The sequence below is a fragment of the Sinocyclocheilus grahami genome, unplaced genomic scaffold (assembly GCF_001515645.1).
Source record: "Sinocyclocheilus grahami isolate Dianchi unplaced genomic scaffold, SAMN03320097.WGS_v1.1 scaffold11.1, whole genome shotgun sequence".
Lineage (NCBI taxonomy): Eukaryota > Metazoa > Chordata > Actinopteri > Cypriniformes > Cyprinidae > Sinocyclocheilus > Sinocyclocheilus grahami.
Window position 1 is genome coordinate 2,059,914 of NW_015505190.1, and position 18,786 is coordinate 2,078,699.

General features: G+C 35.5%; 1 protein-coding gene across 1 annotated transcript in view; it reads left to right on the forward strand.

Moving 5' to 3' along the window:
- The first annotated feature begins 1,474 nt into the window (after positions 1-1,474).
- LOC107595576 (protein Jumonji-like) overlaps positions 1,475-18,786 on the forward strand; it is a 43,904-nt gene continuing 26,592 nt past the window's right edge. Inside the window, exons 1-3 of the mRNA XM_016286015.1 lie at positions 1,475-2,064; positions 14,268-14,391; positions 18,241-18,385. Coding sequence (XP_016141501.1) covers positions 2,020-2,064; positions 14,268-14,391; positions 18,241-18,385 — 314 coding nt within the window. The 5' untranslated portion in view covers positions 1,475-2,019. The remainder of the gene's footprint in view (positions 2,065-14,267; positions 14,392-18,240; positions 18,386-18,786) is intronic.

The window sequence follows — 18,786 nt, forward strand, 5'->3', positions numbered from 1 at the left end:
GCAGATCACTTAGTTAAACATGCAATAATTTATTTGTGAGCCAGCCGACTACAAAATTAGTGAAGAATGAATAGATAAACAAAATATACTGTATATATATGTCTATTTATATCTAGGCCTATCTATATCTATCTATCTATATGTGTGTGTGTGTATACACATACACACTGTATAAATAGAGGGACAGAGATAGAGGATAAAATAAGAATGTATATTATCTTATTTTATCTTAGGATATCATGCAGTCTTCGTTTAGTGCTCCTGCCTGCTTATATTTCTCTCTTTATATGTATGTAAATACATAACTACATCAAAGTAACAAACAAAATATAATTTACCTAAAATCCACATAATAGAATGTGTGCAGTATAAAGTATGAAAAGACACACATACATAACTGTACTGTCACGTTTATTTTTGAGTAATTCTTTCTTAGCATCATAATCTTTTTTAATGGTCAGAAATGTGAGAGATTTTGTAGGACAGAAAAAAATATATATATTCATACGGTTGTTCAATTTAACACATCCTTTAATATTCTTTAGGCTATTGAATTACCATACATAAAACATTTAAAAGATGACACAAAACAGTAACAACAACAACAACAAAAAGATTACTTTGCTGGTTAAAAACAAAAGAGGAACAGATGGCTGTGTTCTGGCTCTATGCCTTGACTTCATCAGGAAGCTGGCCTCCAGTTACAGCGGCCAAGGCATTGGTCACCATCCTCTCCACCATGATCTGTGAGGTCTCCACGGTGTGGGTTCCTACATGAGGCAGGACGATGACATTTGGCAAGGCCAGCAGGGGATGATCCCTGTATATAAGCAAGAAGCATATCATTTATACAAACAAAACAGCTTAAAATAAAAAAAATAAAAAAAATGATATATATATATATATATATATATATATATATATATATATGTAGTTATATATATAGGTTTGCATGTGAATCATGTTTCTGTAGGTTCACTATTCACACTGATCCTATCAGTTAGAAATAATTTGTAACACCAAACTGAGTCTTCGTATAAGACAATTTCTATCTGACATTTGCATTTAGACTCTTGATCAAGATGCATGGAAGTGATTTTATTTTTCATTGTTTGCAAACTGGTGACAATGTTCTAATGCCATTCATGATAATGTGAATCACCTAAGCTTCATGACAATTCTAATAACACGTAAAAGACTTCAAAAGTGTTTATTTTGTATACACATTGCAAAAAAGCTTTTTCTTTTTTAGTCCTTTTCATGCATCTTTGTTCCTCTGCACCTTCTTAGAATCAAGTCTAATTAATATTAGCAGCTCAGTCCAAAATACTTCGTGATAAGATTTATAATTCAGATGGCTGAAATACGTTAAAAGCCCAGATTCGTGCAATGTTTCGCGACAGGCTTTTCAAATGTAGCGCTAAACGTGCTGATGGTGAATGATAGGACGCAGCCTCCTCTGAAAGACGCCACTAGGTCGCAGTAACATCGGTGCCATTGAGTTCACACAATATGAGGGAGCACAGCGGCAGCCAAAACCCAACTCTAGATTTTTCAAATTGGTGTGTTTGACTGTTTTGCACCCGCATAATGTAACAATAAACGATACATTACAAACTACGAGAATGGAAGCCAGAAGCTGGCTTTTATTTTGACTGCAAGAATGTGGTGCAGGGAGCCCTGACAATACGCCGTTTAGCTTTCAAATGGAAGATTGGTTACTCCAGCTCATTTCGGTGGATATGTTGCCGTTGTTTTTTTTACACAGACCCTTTCTAATCGCCATGGATCTTCGGATTTGGATTCTTTCTCCTCTTTGGTTTATTGAGCTGTGAAAAGAAGACAGGCTACGCCGATCGACCGGGATACAATATTCTCTGCCTACCTCGACATTTTGCTACCAGGGATTTAAATAATCACGTGCTACAACAACGGAAAGATTTTTTTTTTTTTTTACATTTTTATAATCAGAATTGATGTGGCCGTCTGACCTTTAATGAATTCAATCTGGAGGGCAAAATGAATAGGGAAAGGCCGAAGAGAAATATCATTCAAAAGAAATTTGTAAGTGCAAATTTGACGTTTAATCCGTTGCGTGACCATCGAATTCAGTGGCAGCTGCCTCTTAATTTGCATTAATCACATCGCTGCTGTCCCCCGTTTTAAGTTATCATCAGGTTTGTGACAGAATTAGGTCAGATGTTATAAACGACCAGTCCATGAACCATCTTCTATTTGAATTAGAGTTTAAGGACAGGCTGGCCGATCCATATATTGCTGTTGACCCAAATAATGCATTGGGCTTTTGAAGTGTACCTGGTTACGTTTCGCATTTCCGGTGTCTGTGATATGTTACTATGTTGATTTCCACTGTCAGCTTTATCATATAGTAGCTCCAGTCGATGTAGACGACTGTCTCGCGACACTATAGCGTGGTCAGTTTGTGTGTCAGTGTGTGTTTGCGGTCGTCATTCTCTCTCTCTCTCTCTCTCTCTCTCTCTGTGTGTGTGTGTGTGTGTGTGTGTGTGTGTAGGTTGGTTTTTCAATGTCACGAGAACTTAGCTTGTCAAATCGTGGGCAGATGCTTGTATTGTGTGGTTAAGGCTGAGGTGGTTTACAGCCTGTCTCTGACCTCCTACTGGTTAGATGTTGTAAGCAGACTGACCCCTTTATTATATATGTAAAATATATGCTAAAACGGTCCCTCATAGCCCTCCTGCTGTCACATTATCAGATGTGTTTGTTGTAGTCCAATTAAGTAATCGAGTCACGAGTGATCAAACTCATCTCCTAGTGAGGTATTAGGGTTATTGTCTCTTGTTTGGCCCATCAACCCTATCTAATAATAATTCTGATCATTGGCATTCAAACCAAAGCTATAGTTTGAAATAAAATAAATGTTAACCGGAATAAAATGCTTATTTACTGTAAATAAATCGGTATAACGATATTATGATATAAATAAAATACTGACTTGCTTTTAGCTAGTTGCCAAGACAACGTTTCTCATTTTCATTTAGCTTAACTTTATGTACTAAAACTGTAATAATAAATTAATAAAAACTATATAGACATAGTTTCTAAAGTTACTAAAACCTTAAACTAAAATAAAAAAAATGAAAATGGAAAATATTAAAATAAGAACTAATTTAAAATATGAATAAAAACTATAGTATGTCAGTGATACTAAAATAACTTGATAGATTTAAATCAGTGTTAATGAAAAAATCACTGTATTTTATAGTAGTAAAATGTTCAGGTCCATATGCATCACCATTTCATCTGTGTATGTGTTGTATTCATTTCAAACTATTCAAATGTGTTATTGTTTGATTTGTGTTTTTAAGAATAAAGGAGAAATAGTTTAGACTTTGAAGACCTATTACTTAAACTTGTATCTATACCAGCAGTTGTCCTCCTCAGTGGTATATTCTTTATAAAATGCTTGTGGCATTTTATTAATTTATATGACTTTTTCAGGTGTAGAAATTACACTTAAAATGAGATTACCTCATATATCCAGGTTTTTCAGGATGCGTGGAACAGTTGGAAACAATTGGGAAACCTGGTTCTTTAAAGAAAAACAGCTGTTGAGGGGTGAATTAAAATAAGACATTGTTATTTTAGTTTTGCCTTATTGTAAATACTTTTAAAGTCTGCATAAACCGGAAGTTGCTACCAACTCTTTTTCAGTGTAGTGACGTATTTCCAGCTGAAACGGAATATTGAATAGAGAGAGCGGGGTTTTATTTTTGCGCTCCTCCTCTCATCTCTCACTTGTAGCAACCTAACAGTTGGAGGGGTGTGTTTAAGGATATTATTTTATGGCCCAAGCCATCAAAATGACGTCATCAGAGAAGGAATGCTATTCCAGAGTGGAAGCAAATGTTCAGATTTTGATTAAAGATACCACCAAGACAATTTTTTTCAGCGGATTAACTTGCACGGATGAATTGTTCACATCAAGACTAGCAGTGTGTGCTTGTAAAGTAAATAAAGTCACATTTGATTTCATGCAGACTTTAATTCACCTTGAGGTCCCCTTGGAAGTTTGCTGCTGCCCCCTAGTGGGCCCCAGACTCCTGGTGGAGAACTAATCTACATCCCTTTGAATATAATCTTATCTAGGAAACATTAGAATCCATCTTGAGCGTTAGAAAACAGGCTCCGGGACAAAATGCTGACATACAATTCTAGATTTAAAAGCAGATTCCAGCAATAAAGAAAGAAAGAAATTGAATAACAGCAAAGTATTCAAATTTATGAACTGTCATTCTTTGAGGGTTACCATTTCATTCAGTTGCTGTCTGATGTCTATGTTTACATTGACTCTCTGATGTGTAATTGCCACATGGCTTGAAGTACAAGCTCTGACCATTGAGTATGGTTGGATGAGGCTGGGAATGATCAGTTTAACGATGATAGCTTCTTTGTATGGCGCTCTCTGTTTATGGCTTTAGTTGGTATTCGCTGTAATTCATTGCAATCCTGTGGATCAAATACAGCTGTCGCTTAGATGTTTAGATGTTTATAAGAACACACTTATAACACTTCATGCTGAAACCAATCAGAGTTCAATGTGAAGGTAATTTTATGAATAAACCTCTACTGTTTTTGAAAACACAAGGCTATGAATATAAATAGCACATTGTGCATATTGAGACTGAGAATGTTTTACATTCTTTCTTTTTTCTTGCCAAACCGGATATGGTTGGTTATTAAATCAACAAAATGATCAAGAGATTTCTGATTAGGACTACATGATTCAGCAGCAAAGTTGATATGTCACTTTCCATTGTAAACCGGCCTGTATTTACCTCTGTTGCAGTTCCCATTATGCCGTTTGATCTTATTCTTTCTGTTTAAGAATATTACACATTGTCATTCAGGATTAGGTGAGGTTACAGCACACATTATTACTGAGGATTATTGTAACATTATTGAAGTGTAGTGCAAATGAACAGGCTTCAGAAATGAAGAAGGCTGTAAGAAATCGCGTTTCATGCTTTCTCCTGAGCACCATATGTGAAAACAAATCTATTTAATGTGACAACATCAGAGCAGAAATTGGCAGATATATATCGCTCTGTGTTTACAGTCAGCACAGGCCTGCCACACATGCCAGAGATGGCCATCTAAACTGGAAGCTCTTGTGTCCCACACATTTTCTTTGGCCTCAGCAATCAGAGATATTTGATATATGTTTAGCTCCTTTAGACTCATCCTTGGCATCAGTTTGCTTCACACAGTAACAGAGAAGTAAAGCCCATGCTACACTGACCCAGTTTAGGAAGTGCTACATTTACAAACACTAGAAAGACTAATTCATTCAAAGGGTTTGCTTTAAACTTTTTTTTTTTTTGAATATGCTGATTGTTATTGCAAATCTTGACTAACTGGTTTAGTGGGGTAGCTTAAACGATAAGAAGCCAGGCTGTTAACTCTAATGGTGATGGTAATCTATTTCATTATCATTTTTAAACTTTTGGACCTCATCTGTAACTGACAGAGACATAATGGACCTTTAATTTCTTCACAATCTGTTTTCACTTTAGTCACTGCATTGGTTAATATGTTTCAGTGCAGTTCAAGGATTTTGGTCTGCGTTTGTATGATATATGATTGCTAATGTGGTTTGTAATATAGGGCCTGAGGAAATACTTGGTCACACTTTATATTACAGTGTTCATTTTACTGTGTATTTACATAAGTAATGAATAATACTAATGGACTACATGCACTTGCTGTGTAATTATTTTGTAGAGCTGATTGTTATTATATTAATTATAGTAACTTGCTTATATGAGACGCTGGCACTGTAAAATTAATTGTTTAAATAAGGTCATATTGATGCTATTACACAGTAACAACAGAGTTGACATGATGTTGGATGTCATTAGTTCATCATATTGATCTCATTGTTTAACTTCTAAGTGAATAATTATTTTTTATGAATTCGAGTGCTTATCTTGATACTATATATATATATATATATATATATATATATATATATATATATGTATGTAATTTATATATTTATTTTTTGGAAAAAATTTACTTTTGTTTAATGAAATTGTTCAAAAGCGACATTAAAGACATTTATAATGTTACAGAAAAATTCTATTCCAATTATATGCTTTTCAACTTTGCATTTATCAAAGAAACCTGAAAAAGTATCACTGTTTACAGAAAAATATTAGGCGGCACAACTGTTTTCAACATTGATAATAATAAGAAACGTTTCGAGCACCAAATCAGTATATAAGAGAATGATTTCCAAAGGATCTAAATGAATAATATGATATGATTAAATTCATTTGAATTTAAATAATAATAAGTTTATATGTAACACATGAATCTTTGTAATGTACACACTGTTAAATCACTGGATAATATTCGTCTGTGATGAGTTGATAAATAAGCAAAGGAAAATGATTAATATTGTGTGTGCCATCTACTACTGTAAAGCATCGTTGCATTTTATCTGTGTTATGAAATTTTGTGGCTGTGTTACAACTCTCAAATAAAACAAAGGATTATGTAAAAACTGCAGGCAGCTTGTAATGGCTGCTTCATCTCTCAGTCTCAGACGTGTCCAGCTGTGCACTAATTGATGCAGTCATCCCAAACTCCAAAGAGACATATTGTATCAGAATGGGCTTGCTAAATTGGGTATAGTTATTACTGTGATGTTATTATCAAGAGATGTTTTTATCAAGAAATGTGTCTGGCTTTTTTCTATTGATTTAATGGCTTTTTAATTTGTTGTAGAGATAATACCCTTAGATGGCATAAATAGCAATTTGATGTATTTAAAGACTTCTGTAAAACTTGGATAAGCAAATATTGCTGCATTTAGTGTATTCTGGCTTCCAGTATGTGTTTCAATGTACTTCAAATACCAATACCCTTAAAGGTAAAGGGATTCTGTTTGTTTGCAGCTGCAAAGCATTTTTAGCTTGCAAGTAATAGCTTTATGTTCTCGAATGAAAGAAACATGGGTGAAAATCAGTGCAAGGTGACTCCACCAGCGTCTGTTGTCTCTTGAGACCTCATACTACTTCATGCATTGTACTAGATCACTGAGTTTTAAAATTGTTTTAATTCGTCCAACTACAAGCATTTTGTTTAATGCTGCTCATGTGTATGGAAATAGAGGGAGGAAGGTGCATATGGTAAAGCTGCCAGGTTTGCCACTGGCATTCTCCTGTTGTCATGGCAGGCGAAGGGATTGTCATTGGGTGGGTCTGTGCTTCCTTGGCTCCGTCTGCAGCAATCTGTCTTCACAGCAAGGTGAATGTGTAGAGTGCTGTCACTGGAAACAAAGTGTCCTTGATAAGCAAACCTATAGGATGCAGCGCTACAAACAGGCTTGTGGGAACTCCCCTGAGCATTGAGTCCTTTGTGTTTAAATAGCTAGTGAGGATTGTGTGCCACAGCGCTGAACCTGGGAATACCAAAACATTTATTTGCAATGCAAGCATGACGATCAGCAGCTCTGTTATTGGGGATAATTTCTAATGTGTTGTTCATTATTTTTCATCAGGACTGTATGTGCTTTAACAAAGCAAAGAGATGCAAATGCACTGTTCTGAGGAAATGTGTGTGTGTGTGTGTGTGTTTTTGTTGTTGCAATTTGTCACTCTGTGCGGGTTATTCTAGTAGATTTTCATGAAATGTCTTGAAGTCTTCTTTCTTCTTTCTATAATTTTCATGTTGTGTCCAACAACTGAGAGGAAAAAAGGATCCACACTCAAAAAAAAGTAGCTTATGTAAATTTGTTCCATTGGGGCCACAAAAAAGTGTAAAAGGGCAAAGAAATTGGCAAGTGCAAAACATTTTCGGGTTCAACCCTTTATCAGTACCATACCTTAGAAATGGCTGATATTATTAATCTATACTACTGTACACTGTAAAAATTACTTTTCAAAGTTGTAAATAAAGATTATTGGAGTATGTTTTATTCTACTTCAAAATTTAAACTCAGTCTCTTTGTAATTATTTGTGAAACTTACTAGCAATATATGAGAAAATAAATTTCTGCTGTAGTTTAAAAAAATACAAGAAAATAAATGGTTTTGTCTGCTATACAGTTAGGCCTCACAACAGTATAATGTACAGAATGAAAAACAATATAATAGATTATTCAAAATATGATTATTATTAATTACGGAGATGAATAATATGAACTTAACACATTTTTATGCACATCCCCATACACATAGCAACCCACTCCAACATGCACTTTTTAATTAAAAGGGCTTTTAAAGAGTTAAACCATTGCAATAATCTATTATTACACCTTCAAGTTAGTGCTAGATGATGGTAAAATGTACAATTTAAAATATGCAGCAACAAATACAAATATACAATATTAATTAATTAAATTAAAAACATAGATATTCTCAGGTAACTGGTATAGGGCAGATATGTCATGCATCCCTGTTTACAGTCTCTGTCAATACATTTCCAGTTCCATGTTGCTTTTTAGAAATATTTCATGTTGTGGAGTAGTTGATTTTTCTTCATGAATGCAGTGGATGTGTGACACTGAAGGATGTTGAATGGCTTATTTGAAAAGCTTATGTCAGTCATCATTTACAATCGATTGCCTGCTTGTACCGTGCTGATAGGCTGCTTTTAACATCAGGTTGTTGGCCCTGGGTAAATAGTAGATCCGTTTTGTTCTTTCATGCCAGCTTGCTTTTGTTAACATTAATAGTAAGTCAGCTGTGTGTGTGTGTGTGTGAGTGGCCAGCGACTGGTCTGAGACAGATGGGTAGCAAGGTCAGATTTGATATGTTGGCAGGCTGGCCCACAGCCCGTCTGCTCCTGCTGCCCTGTTTAAATTTGATCTGTGTGAAGCAGCGCTCGCAGACCCAACTAACACTGGCGAGCTCTATCTCAATCAGTGTCTGTGCAAAACTTCAGGTAAAGATTAAAGCTTTCGCAATAATTTTCCTGATTATAATGCAAGTTGCTTTTGGATTCAAGCTGTTGAAATCCATAAGGGAGCAATTTACTCATTAAAGCCATCATGTTTAATAAAAGCCATTTGACAAGTTATCTGTATGCAAATCTAACCCACAATCTAAATTAAACAAGCTTCAGTCTGCAGCCTATTATTCTGCCATTATTGCTCTGACTTTGTCCTCTGTTGTTTGTGTTTTGCTCTTTGTTGCTTTCCTGATGCCTTACTTGATCTTTGGATTATTGACTCCCAATGTAAACATGTAAAAAGGCCTCTAATTCAACCGATATATGCCGCTAGCATGAAAGATCTGCATTGTGCTTATGGTGACAGACTTATCCTTATGACTTCAGACACAATACACCTTTATCAATAATTGACAGGGTTGCTGGCAGCGTAATAAAAACCAGCGCATGGTTTAGAGACAGTGGTGAGAGATGCTGGTGTAATTGTAAGAGCTGCTCGGAGCTACATGCACAAATAGCAAACTGATGTGGTTAAAAGGCCGTTATCACAGAGGAACTGATTATGACAGTTAAATGAGCTACATGAGTGTTTAATTGATTTAGGAAATACTGGGCTCATGTGCTGTCTGTGATTACTGTATTGATATGAGATCTTGCCTTACATGGAAAGTTCTACTGTACATTAGTGCATGGAGTATTTTATTGGGATAAAATTGGGATGTTTAGTGATAATAGAGGAGTTACATTGTTGCTTTTCTTTTATGAGGTGTGTCAGGCCCTCTTGATCAAATAATAGACCAGGATATCCTAGAACCATTCACTTAACTGTCAATTTACAAGCATCAAGCAAGCAAATTGCATTTGGAATTGGCAGCGGACCTTGTGCTGGCATAAAATCAGTGAATTTGGCCATAAATCCAGAGTGCTTCTGTCCTCCAGTAATGCACAGACTTTGTGCTTTAAATCTCCTGGGATATTGACCCCTTTATAAGTCTTATGATTGAAGGAGAAAACCACAGTTTAAAGCCATATCAGAGCAATGTAATAAATCTGCAAAAATGTCAACAATTCTGTGTTTTTCTGTCAATATGGGGTGCTGTGTGTATATAAAGGTTGTGGGTTTGAGTCTCGTACCGGCAGGGATTGTAGGTGGGGGGAGTGAATGTACAGCGCTCTCTCCCACCTTCAATACCACGACTGAGGTGCCCTTGAGCAAGGCACCGAACCCCCAACTGCTCCCCGTGCGCCGCAGCATAAATGGCTGCCCACTGCTCCGGGTGTGTGTTCACGGTTTGTGTGTGTTCACTGCTGTGTGTGTGCACTTTGGATGGGTAACCATACTTGGCCACATGTCACGTCACTTAAAAAAAGGGGAGGTACATATTAAAGTGCTGTAATTCCTTAACCTTTCCTCCAATTGTGATGAAAATACCCGTCAAATTAAAGCTCAGAGTGTGCACTTTAATCCCATATTCATTCTATAACTGTAACTTAAATATGTTTTGGTCAACAGCTAAAAAAAAAAATGTGTGCCTGTGCTGTGTCCAAATATATATGGACCTAACTGTATATATAATCAGTTGTTCCTCCATAACTGCCTGTCTGGTGTTTTAGATTAAAAATATTATTGATGTTAATGCTTCTTAGTAGCTTATTGTTTGTGCAGTGTTTAAACCATTAGTTTAAAGTGGTTTAAGTAGATGGGATTTTTGGAGTTCATATGATAAGAGAAGCATTTCTGTCTGGCATTCTACTGATAGTGGCTTCCACTTCCTGGTGTCTCTTTTTGTGGGACCCTACTTGCATAATCTCATAAATAATACAGCTTGGCTCTCGCACGTGAAATGTCATACCGTTTTGAGTTCACCCTGACAGGGACTTTCACATGACCGCCACAATAGACCTGTGGAAGAGCGTCTCCATGGTGACTAGAAGTTCCCCAGAGAGTGCCACTTTCTTCGTGTGCCATGGGGAGGCCCTAAGCTGGGGTCAAGCACTTCACATCGTCCTAATCATCTCAAGTATTTCACATTGCTGTCACTGGGGGGAGGGCAGCATGATTGTGATTCTTGCTCTCAGGATCAGTTTGCAAAAATAAGGTACATTTGTAGTGATAACAATAAATCACATATGTAAAACATCAAATCTGGCTTCATGAAAGTGCCATGCTATCTATCTATCTATCTATCTATCTATATCAGGGGTGGGTGATATGACCAACATTTTATATAACGATATGAGTAATTTTATTTCATGGTAACGATTTAAATCACAGTATGGTTATTTTTGCTTTAAATAAGGTCTTTATGGTATAAAAATTTCTGATACCATAGAAACTTCGTAATTCTTTTCACTAGTGTCAATATCACAAAAACTATTACTAGCCTAAATATAAAAAAAGGTAACTGAACACAAGTAAACAGTCAGCGATTAAATATGAAAGATTACAAGCAATAGGACAAAAAACGATGGTAGAACAAATAAATAAGAAATGCTACATTGTATAAAGTAGGGATGCGCCGATACCACTTTTTCCAGTACTCGCCCGATACCGATACTTTTATTTTGGGTACTTGCCGATACCGAGTACCGATACCGATATTTTTATTGCATTTGTAAATTTTTTAAATATTGGGTACAGAAACCAAAAGGGTATGTATAATGTTAGTTGGTTAACTTCATTTATCAAATAGATAGTCAAACCTAAATTTATTCAGACACCTTCAACATTTCTCACATTATCACAGTTTATTTATATAGTTTAGAAAATGGTAATAAAATATGACAAGAACTCAGAGTTAAACTGTTCCAGAACAAATTCATCTTGATAATGTTAGATACCTTTGATAGAAAGGTATGTAATAGATTGCAATCAACCAAAAATTATTCAGACAGCTGTTAGTATGACAGTATTTAAACAACTATCAATACTTAGTTGGGCAACCCTTAGACTTAATGACAGCCTGTAGTCTCCTGGTCATGCTGTCACCCAGCTTCATGCAAACCTCAACTGCAATTTATTCCCAGACTTGGTCTGAATAATTTTTGGACCCAAATTTGTATCAATTTTACTGGTAGTCCACTGTATGAAGAATTTTTGGGTATGATTTGTGACAGTTTACTTTATTTTGCGATCCTCACTTACATAAATGAACTATATGTATAACTATATGTCCTGCACCCAGTAGTAAAAAAATATAAAAAATTATATCTGGTCTCCGAATCATTTTTGGTTTGACTGTATATCCTTCGGTTATTTTCACACGTAATTATGCCCATTAAAATGTATTTTACAAGTTTTTGTTACTTTCACTGTTCATTTTTTTGCTCTATGGTACATCAGCTTTAATTTAATAGCATTAGAGCTGCTCCATTGCAGCGGCTCAGTACTGTAATCACGTGCTTTGCTGTAATAATGTAGGGAACCACTCGTTATAAATCTCCTAACTGTGATATTTTCAGAAATAGAAGTCGCGTTTTTTCATCTGAAACGTGCTGCGATTTATATTCCAAAGCCACTCATACAATGCAGAAACACTCAAGCAAGCAAAACACGTGCAGGTATTTGTACTGATGCAGAATGAGAGGACAGTAGTACAGACTAGTGCATTTCACACATGCTGTTAGTTTCACTTTTGCCAGAAAATCGTGTATGCCTAAGGTTGAAAATAAATGATGTTTCTAGTGAATGCCCCTATGAATGGTTTTATTTTTACGATTTAGTTTTATTCCAAATGATGCGTGTGCTAAGTTAGTGAACATCAAAAATCACACAACAGAAATGCGCGCTCTCTCTCGCTCTCTCTCTCACTCCCTACCGTTAAGTAACTTGTGCATTGTTTTACCTACTTGTTTTTGACATATCTGACCGAACTACAAACGTAGTTTCCAGTGATGTCTGTGAGAAAGATATATTCACTCGACAAGCACGCGCATCTGCGCCGCCGCGCGCTCAATCCACTCAGCGTGCTTTGTTTATCAGCTCACGCACACCAGCTATACAGGTGTTAGTACTGAATGTTTAACATTATATTCATTGCATACATATACTTCGTAGTAGACATCCTTAACTCCTTTCTGCTGTCTGTTGTTCTGTTGTCCATGTTTCTTTGTCTGAATATGGCGCTTATCACATGCTGTGTGGTATTGGCGTTTGGTATCAGGGCATTTTAACGAGTATGAGTACGAGTACAGGAGACCAGTATCGGCCCGATACCAGTATCGGTATTGGTGCATCCCTAGTATAAAGTAATCAAATGTATAAAACATTGCATTTTCATCACTGTGTAAACTAAGTATATATTATTATTAAATTATATATTATTCAAGTTACAAAATTGAAGAGCAGTGAGGTATGTTCTCTTTTGTTGTTTGATTAACATGAATGACAGACAGCAGGAATATTAGACTGCTATCACTTTAAGAGCTGCCCGGATCCAAAATACTGTTACATGTGTATCACCCTCCCCTACTTTCTTTCTTTCTTTCTTTCTTTTTAAAATACAAGACTTTATATTTCAAGAAGGGGTTCTGTGAAACCTCCTGAACCATTGTACACTCGCAGAAAAAAAGGTACAAAGCTGTCACTGGATACCCTAAGGCACAAACTCTAAAAGTAGCTAATATGTACACTTGAGGTACTAGTATGTACCATTTAGGGGTAAATAAGGTACAGTAGTGTACTTTACCCAAGTGACAGCTTTGTATTGTATTGTTTCCCATGTAACTAGCCTGTTGGTGGGCAATTTAGTGACAGCGCAACACTAGAGGACATGATTGAGACCAAGCTTGATTGTTACCCCAGTTTTGGTGATTTATTGTGACGGGCTAAATCAACTGACTGTTATACTAAAGAGATTTAACAGTATATAAGAGATCACGTTACTGAATGAAAGACTTGTTTTGAGGCTTTAAGAGAAATGTGAAAAACAGTGAGGACATTCAGCTACCTAGTTTGAAAGATTTCTTACTACAGCACATTAGGTCATCTGTGGGGAACAAATGTTATACTAACACTGAGAGCATTTGTTGTGATTGCTTGTGGAGCATTCAGTAATAAAAGGCTTTCTGACACGTGCTGGAATGGAGAAACCGCAGCCAACTACACTATTTATAGCACAGTCTTCTGTCTGTATAGCTGTGGTTTCACAGTAAAATAGTTTTTTTTTTCTTGTCCACTCTCAGTGTTTGTCATTTCATTTATTTGACTATTGTTTGACTAATTAACCCAAAACGGTTTATTTAGAGAGCACATTTTTCTTGTGAGATGACTTTAGGTCACATCTGTTTCATTTTTAGAGCTCTAAAATAAGCTTTTTTCCCTTCTGCAGGATGATAACGATGGGATCCCGTGGTCGGAGGAGAGAGTGGTCCGCCGGGTGCTCTACCTCTCACTTAAAGAGTTTAAGACGGCTCAGAAGAGCAAAGTGGAGAATGGCACTGGAATAGTTAATGGTGAGTGTACATCTTTTCTAGAGCAGTTCTTCAGCGATCTTGACTACAGATGGATACTGACCTTTAGAACAGCTGCAGCAAAGATCTCACTCTTGTGACCCTCAACATCTGACACTGCTGTTCTGAACCACTTTTAGAGAATGATATGCTGAGAATATCATAACTTAACAGCAACGCTAGAATGAGTTTTAAGACGTCACTATATGGCACTGAGCCTGAGCTCATGAATATTAATTAACGTCATGCTGACATTGCCAGGTAATATTTCTAGCACATCCAGGCATATTAGCTAATTAATATTGATGAGCCAAGTCTTCACCTTGTTCATATTTATAAATTCATATCCTGTTCCTCTAGTGAACATTAAATATACAACAGTGTATTTAAAATACATTTATTTCATGCCTAGTATACTACAAATACATTTTCTATATTTATGTACTTAATAAAAATATGCTGCAGTTGTATTTTTTGGTATACTAAACTGCTAAATTGGAATAACTAATTTTGTACTCAATGCACTTTAATTGTGTGGAAGTAGTGCTGAAATCTGTCTAAAGATATACTGAAGTATATTTGATTGTAATAAAGTGGAACTATTGCAAGAATACTTCAGGTATACTTTAAAAATCTTGTATTTAAAGACCGATATTATTCAAAGATCATAAAATCCTCATCAATATTGACATTAAAACATTTTAATATTAAGAAATGTGCATTGTGGACAAGTAGTACTCCAAATAAAATTTAATTATAATTTTTATATCAGTAAATCACATGCGAAATGTCAGTAAATATGTTAATAGATTTGAATTATACTTAGCATGAAATAAATTTATTTTTTTATAAATAAATATAAAACTAGGGTCTATGCTGTTTTGGCATTGCCAAAGCCAGTTTTATGTTGAAATATTTTTACAGTGCATTTTAATATTAATAGATGATTAATCTGCATACTGGATCTGTCAAAAAAGCCTATTTCGTTACATAATTGTAAGTTTGTTCTTTTGAAATAACAGTGATTAATTCTTTTTGATCAACTCACAAGCACATTTGAACATATTACATAATTTACTTGATGTATTCATCCTTCTGTCTACTAAAATTGGTATTGGTATTTGATTAATTATTTTAGCTCAGATGCTGAGATCATGTGGGACTTTTCTTTATTTCCTCAGCATCTCAGTGGTATTATTGATCTACCATGATTGCATTGAAAATGTGTGAGCAAAGTAAATTATGCCCTGAATAATGTCCTCTCTGTATGGGTTTCATGAGCCAGGGCTGTGAAGCTGCTCTCAAATCGCTGCACTCTAATGGGGTGAACTCAGTGACCTGTCTGCCTGTGTATGGTGCAGTGCATCATCTCAGAGAATGTCAAGGGCATGAACAGAACACCTCACAAGCTCTCCGCTTTATTGTGCGATCAGTAACTAACACATAAGGATTCCTTTGGAATTGCTTTGTAATCAAAATGCACTGCATTGCTATCATTGCATTCAGAGATTCTTTTGCATTCTCTGTAATTAAAAGGCATCAGGTAGAATTCTAATAATTGTAATGTGTGGCGCATTACCTTGTGCAGTTAGTAGCTGCATTCTGGTTTACACTTGAGAATTTATTTCCAATGCCCTGGAACATCATCAAACACAAACATACTTGTGTAAATAAATAAATAAATAATAAGTAATAAAGTAATTAATCTCTCTCGCTCTCTCTCTATACAGTATAATGTGTATTTTGAAATGTCAATTTTAATATAAATAGTTTTTATGTATAATGCAAATATATTTGTATAATATAAATATTTACTTAAAGGGATAGTTCACCCAAAAATGAAAATTCTATCATTAAAGTGCCCCTATTATGGGTAATGAAAGGTTTGTATTTTGGTTTTGGGAGTCCCAAAAACAGGTTGACATGCATGCTAGGTCAAAAAACACTTTCATTGTCTTATAATATGCATTTATTTTTACCTTACTTGCTCAACGACTCCCAAAACGATTCGCTCAACGATTCATTTTTCCAAACCCCTCCTTTGCGTGACGCTAATCTGCGGTGTTTAGTCCGATTGGTCTCATTTTCATTTAATCATGCCTGTAATGCCTGATAAAGCAGCGTTTGTGAGCGCAGTGCTGCTTTGTGTACAGTGTTACCGGGGAAACCGCTATTTTTACTGCTCCAAAAACTGCATGAATTTGCATTTTCATTCAGACCAACGCGAAAAGACCAACAAGTGGGTAGGCAATATTGCTAAAGTTTCATGTTGATGTCAACATGAAACGGCTTGGGACTCGTTTTAAAAACGACTCGTTTCAATGATTCAGAGTCAACTCATTCATTTGAGAGACAATAAAATTGTACACAGTGCACTTTCAGATTTAAAACTTTGCAGGATGTTTTCATTCACTTAGAGCTGTCTTACACATTGCCTGAAAGGTAATTTTCAAAAATCCATAATAGGGGCACTTTAATTAATCACCCTCATGTCGTTCCAAACCTGTAAGACCTTCGTTCATCTTTGGAACACAGATTAAGATATTTTTGATTAAATCCAAGAGCTCTCTGACCCTCCCATAGTCAGCAAGGGTACTACCACAATCAAGGCACAGAAACGTAGTAAGGACACCATTCAAATAGTCCATGTGACATCAGTGGTTCAACTTCAATTTTACAAAGCTACGAGATTACTTTTTGTGCGCAAAGAAAGCAAAAACGACAAATTTATTTAACAATTCTTCTCCTCCGCATCACCCTGAAATCATTTTGGAGAGTACCACGACGCATGCGTCGACTTGAATAAAGTCGCTATTTTTGTTTTCTTTGTGCACAAAAAGTATTCTCGTAGCTTCATAAAATTATAGTTGAACCACTGATGTCACACGGACTATTTGAATGGTGTCCTTACTACGTTTCTGTGCGTTGATCGTGGTAGTACCCTCGCTGACTATGGAGGGTCAGAGAGCTCTTGGATTTACTAAAAAATATCTTAATTTGTGTTGTGAAGATGAACAAAGGTCTTGCGAGGTTTGGAAAAACATGAGGGTGAATTTTCATTTTTACGTGAACTATTCTTTTCAAATAAAATGTATAGTTAATCATTTGATATTATTAATCAATTTAACGTATAAATGTAATATATTATTTATTTGATTAATTTCTTTATATTATATATATATATATATATATATATACACTGTATATAGATATATTATTATATTATTATTATTATTTATTAATGTTTGGCCCCACCCTAGTAAAAAATTACTATATTTAAAATAAATTTTTATTTTAGCAGATGTTATGTGTTGCAGGTTATTTTTATTTATTACATAAATATGTAAATGTTTTTGCAGTATACTTAGCAAGAAATACATTTATTTCAAATACAATTTTTCACTATGGCATACACGCTGATAGAGCCATTTTTATTCTCAATTTTGTATAATGGTGAAGAAGATAGACAATAACTCGTGCACATGTTAAATTTTTAGTTAATAGACTAAATGTTTATTTTTGGTGGTTTAACATGACTGAGACCTCATGTTACAGGACACTGGAGGCATTGTGATTTTTCCTACTTCCTGTCAGTTCATTCTAAGTGTGCTCTTAGTCTGACTGTCCACTTGTGTTTTTTTGACTGAATGATTAGAAAAATCCTGTTTCAAGCTTCATTTCAGAGGCCTTGAAGAATTGCTGTGGGTGCTATGCCGATTAGATTTATTTTTCACATGCGAACATATCAATGTCTTAGCAATGTAAAAAAAAAAGAACAGAGCAAATAATTTTCATCTGTATTTATGTGTACATGGCTATTGCTTAAACTTGAACCACACCTTCTTTTCCCAGGCTCCTTTGCAAATGGTCATTTGAACGGTTCGGGACCTAAAGCTGGGCTGTTCGCTGGAAGCTGTAAGTCAGACCGGACACAACATGCAGTTCAGAGCAAAGACTGCAGCCATGAGTACTCAATAGAGGAGCCTGTCAGAAAGAAGTGAGTTTAATAAGACTATTCTGTGTGAGATTTCCAGCACAGTGTATTGTGGCATTATAGCATGTCATTCAAAATTACTGCATGGATAAAATGTAGTTTTATGGATGAATATATCTTAAATTGCTTAAATTAGGTGGGAAAATAACAGATCTATAACTGTAGTTGCCAAAAAGATACAGTATGAAGTTACTGAACATTCTAGGCTAGTCCATACTGTTCACTAGCAAAACATCAAATCATGGAAGTCTTGCTTTTTAAACCTGGTGGGGACATCCAAGCATCAAAACACAACATACTGTGCTGTTGGCCAATTAAAAATGACTTACATAGTCAGACTTTTTGCTGAGCTTTTGTATATCAGACCAAACTGCTTCCCTCTGCAGGTCTCCTATACGATTAGT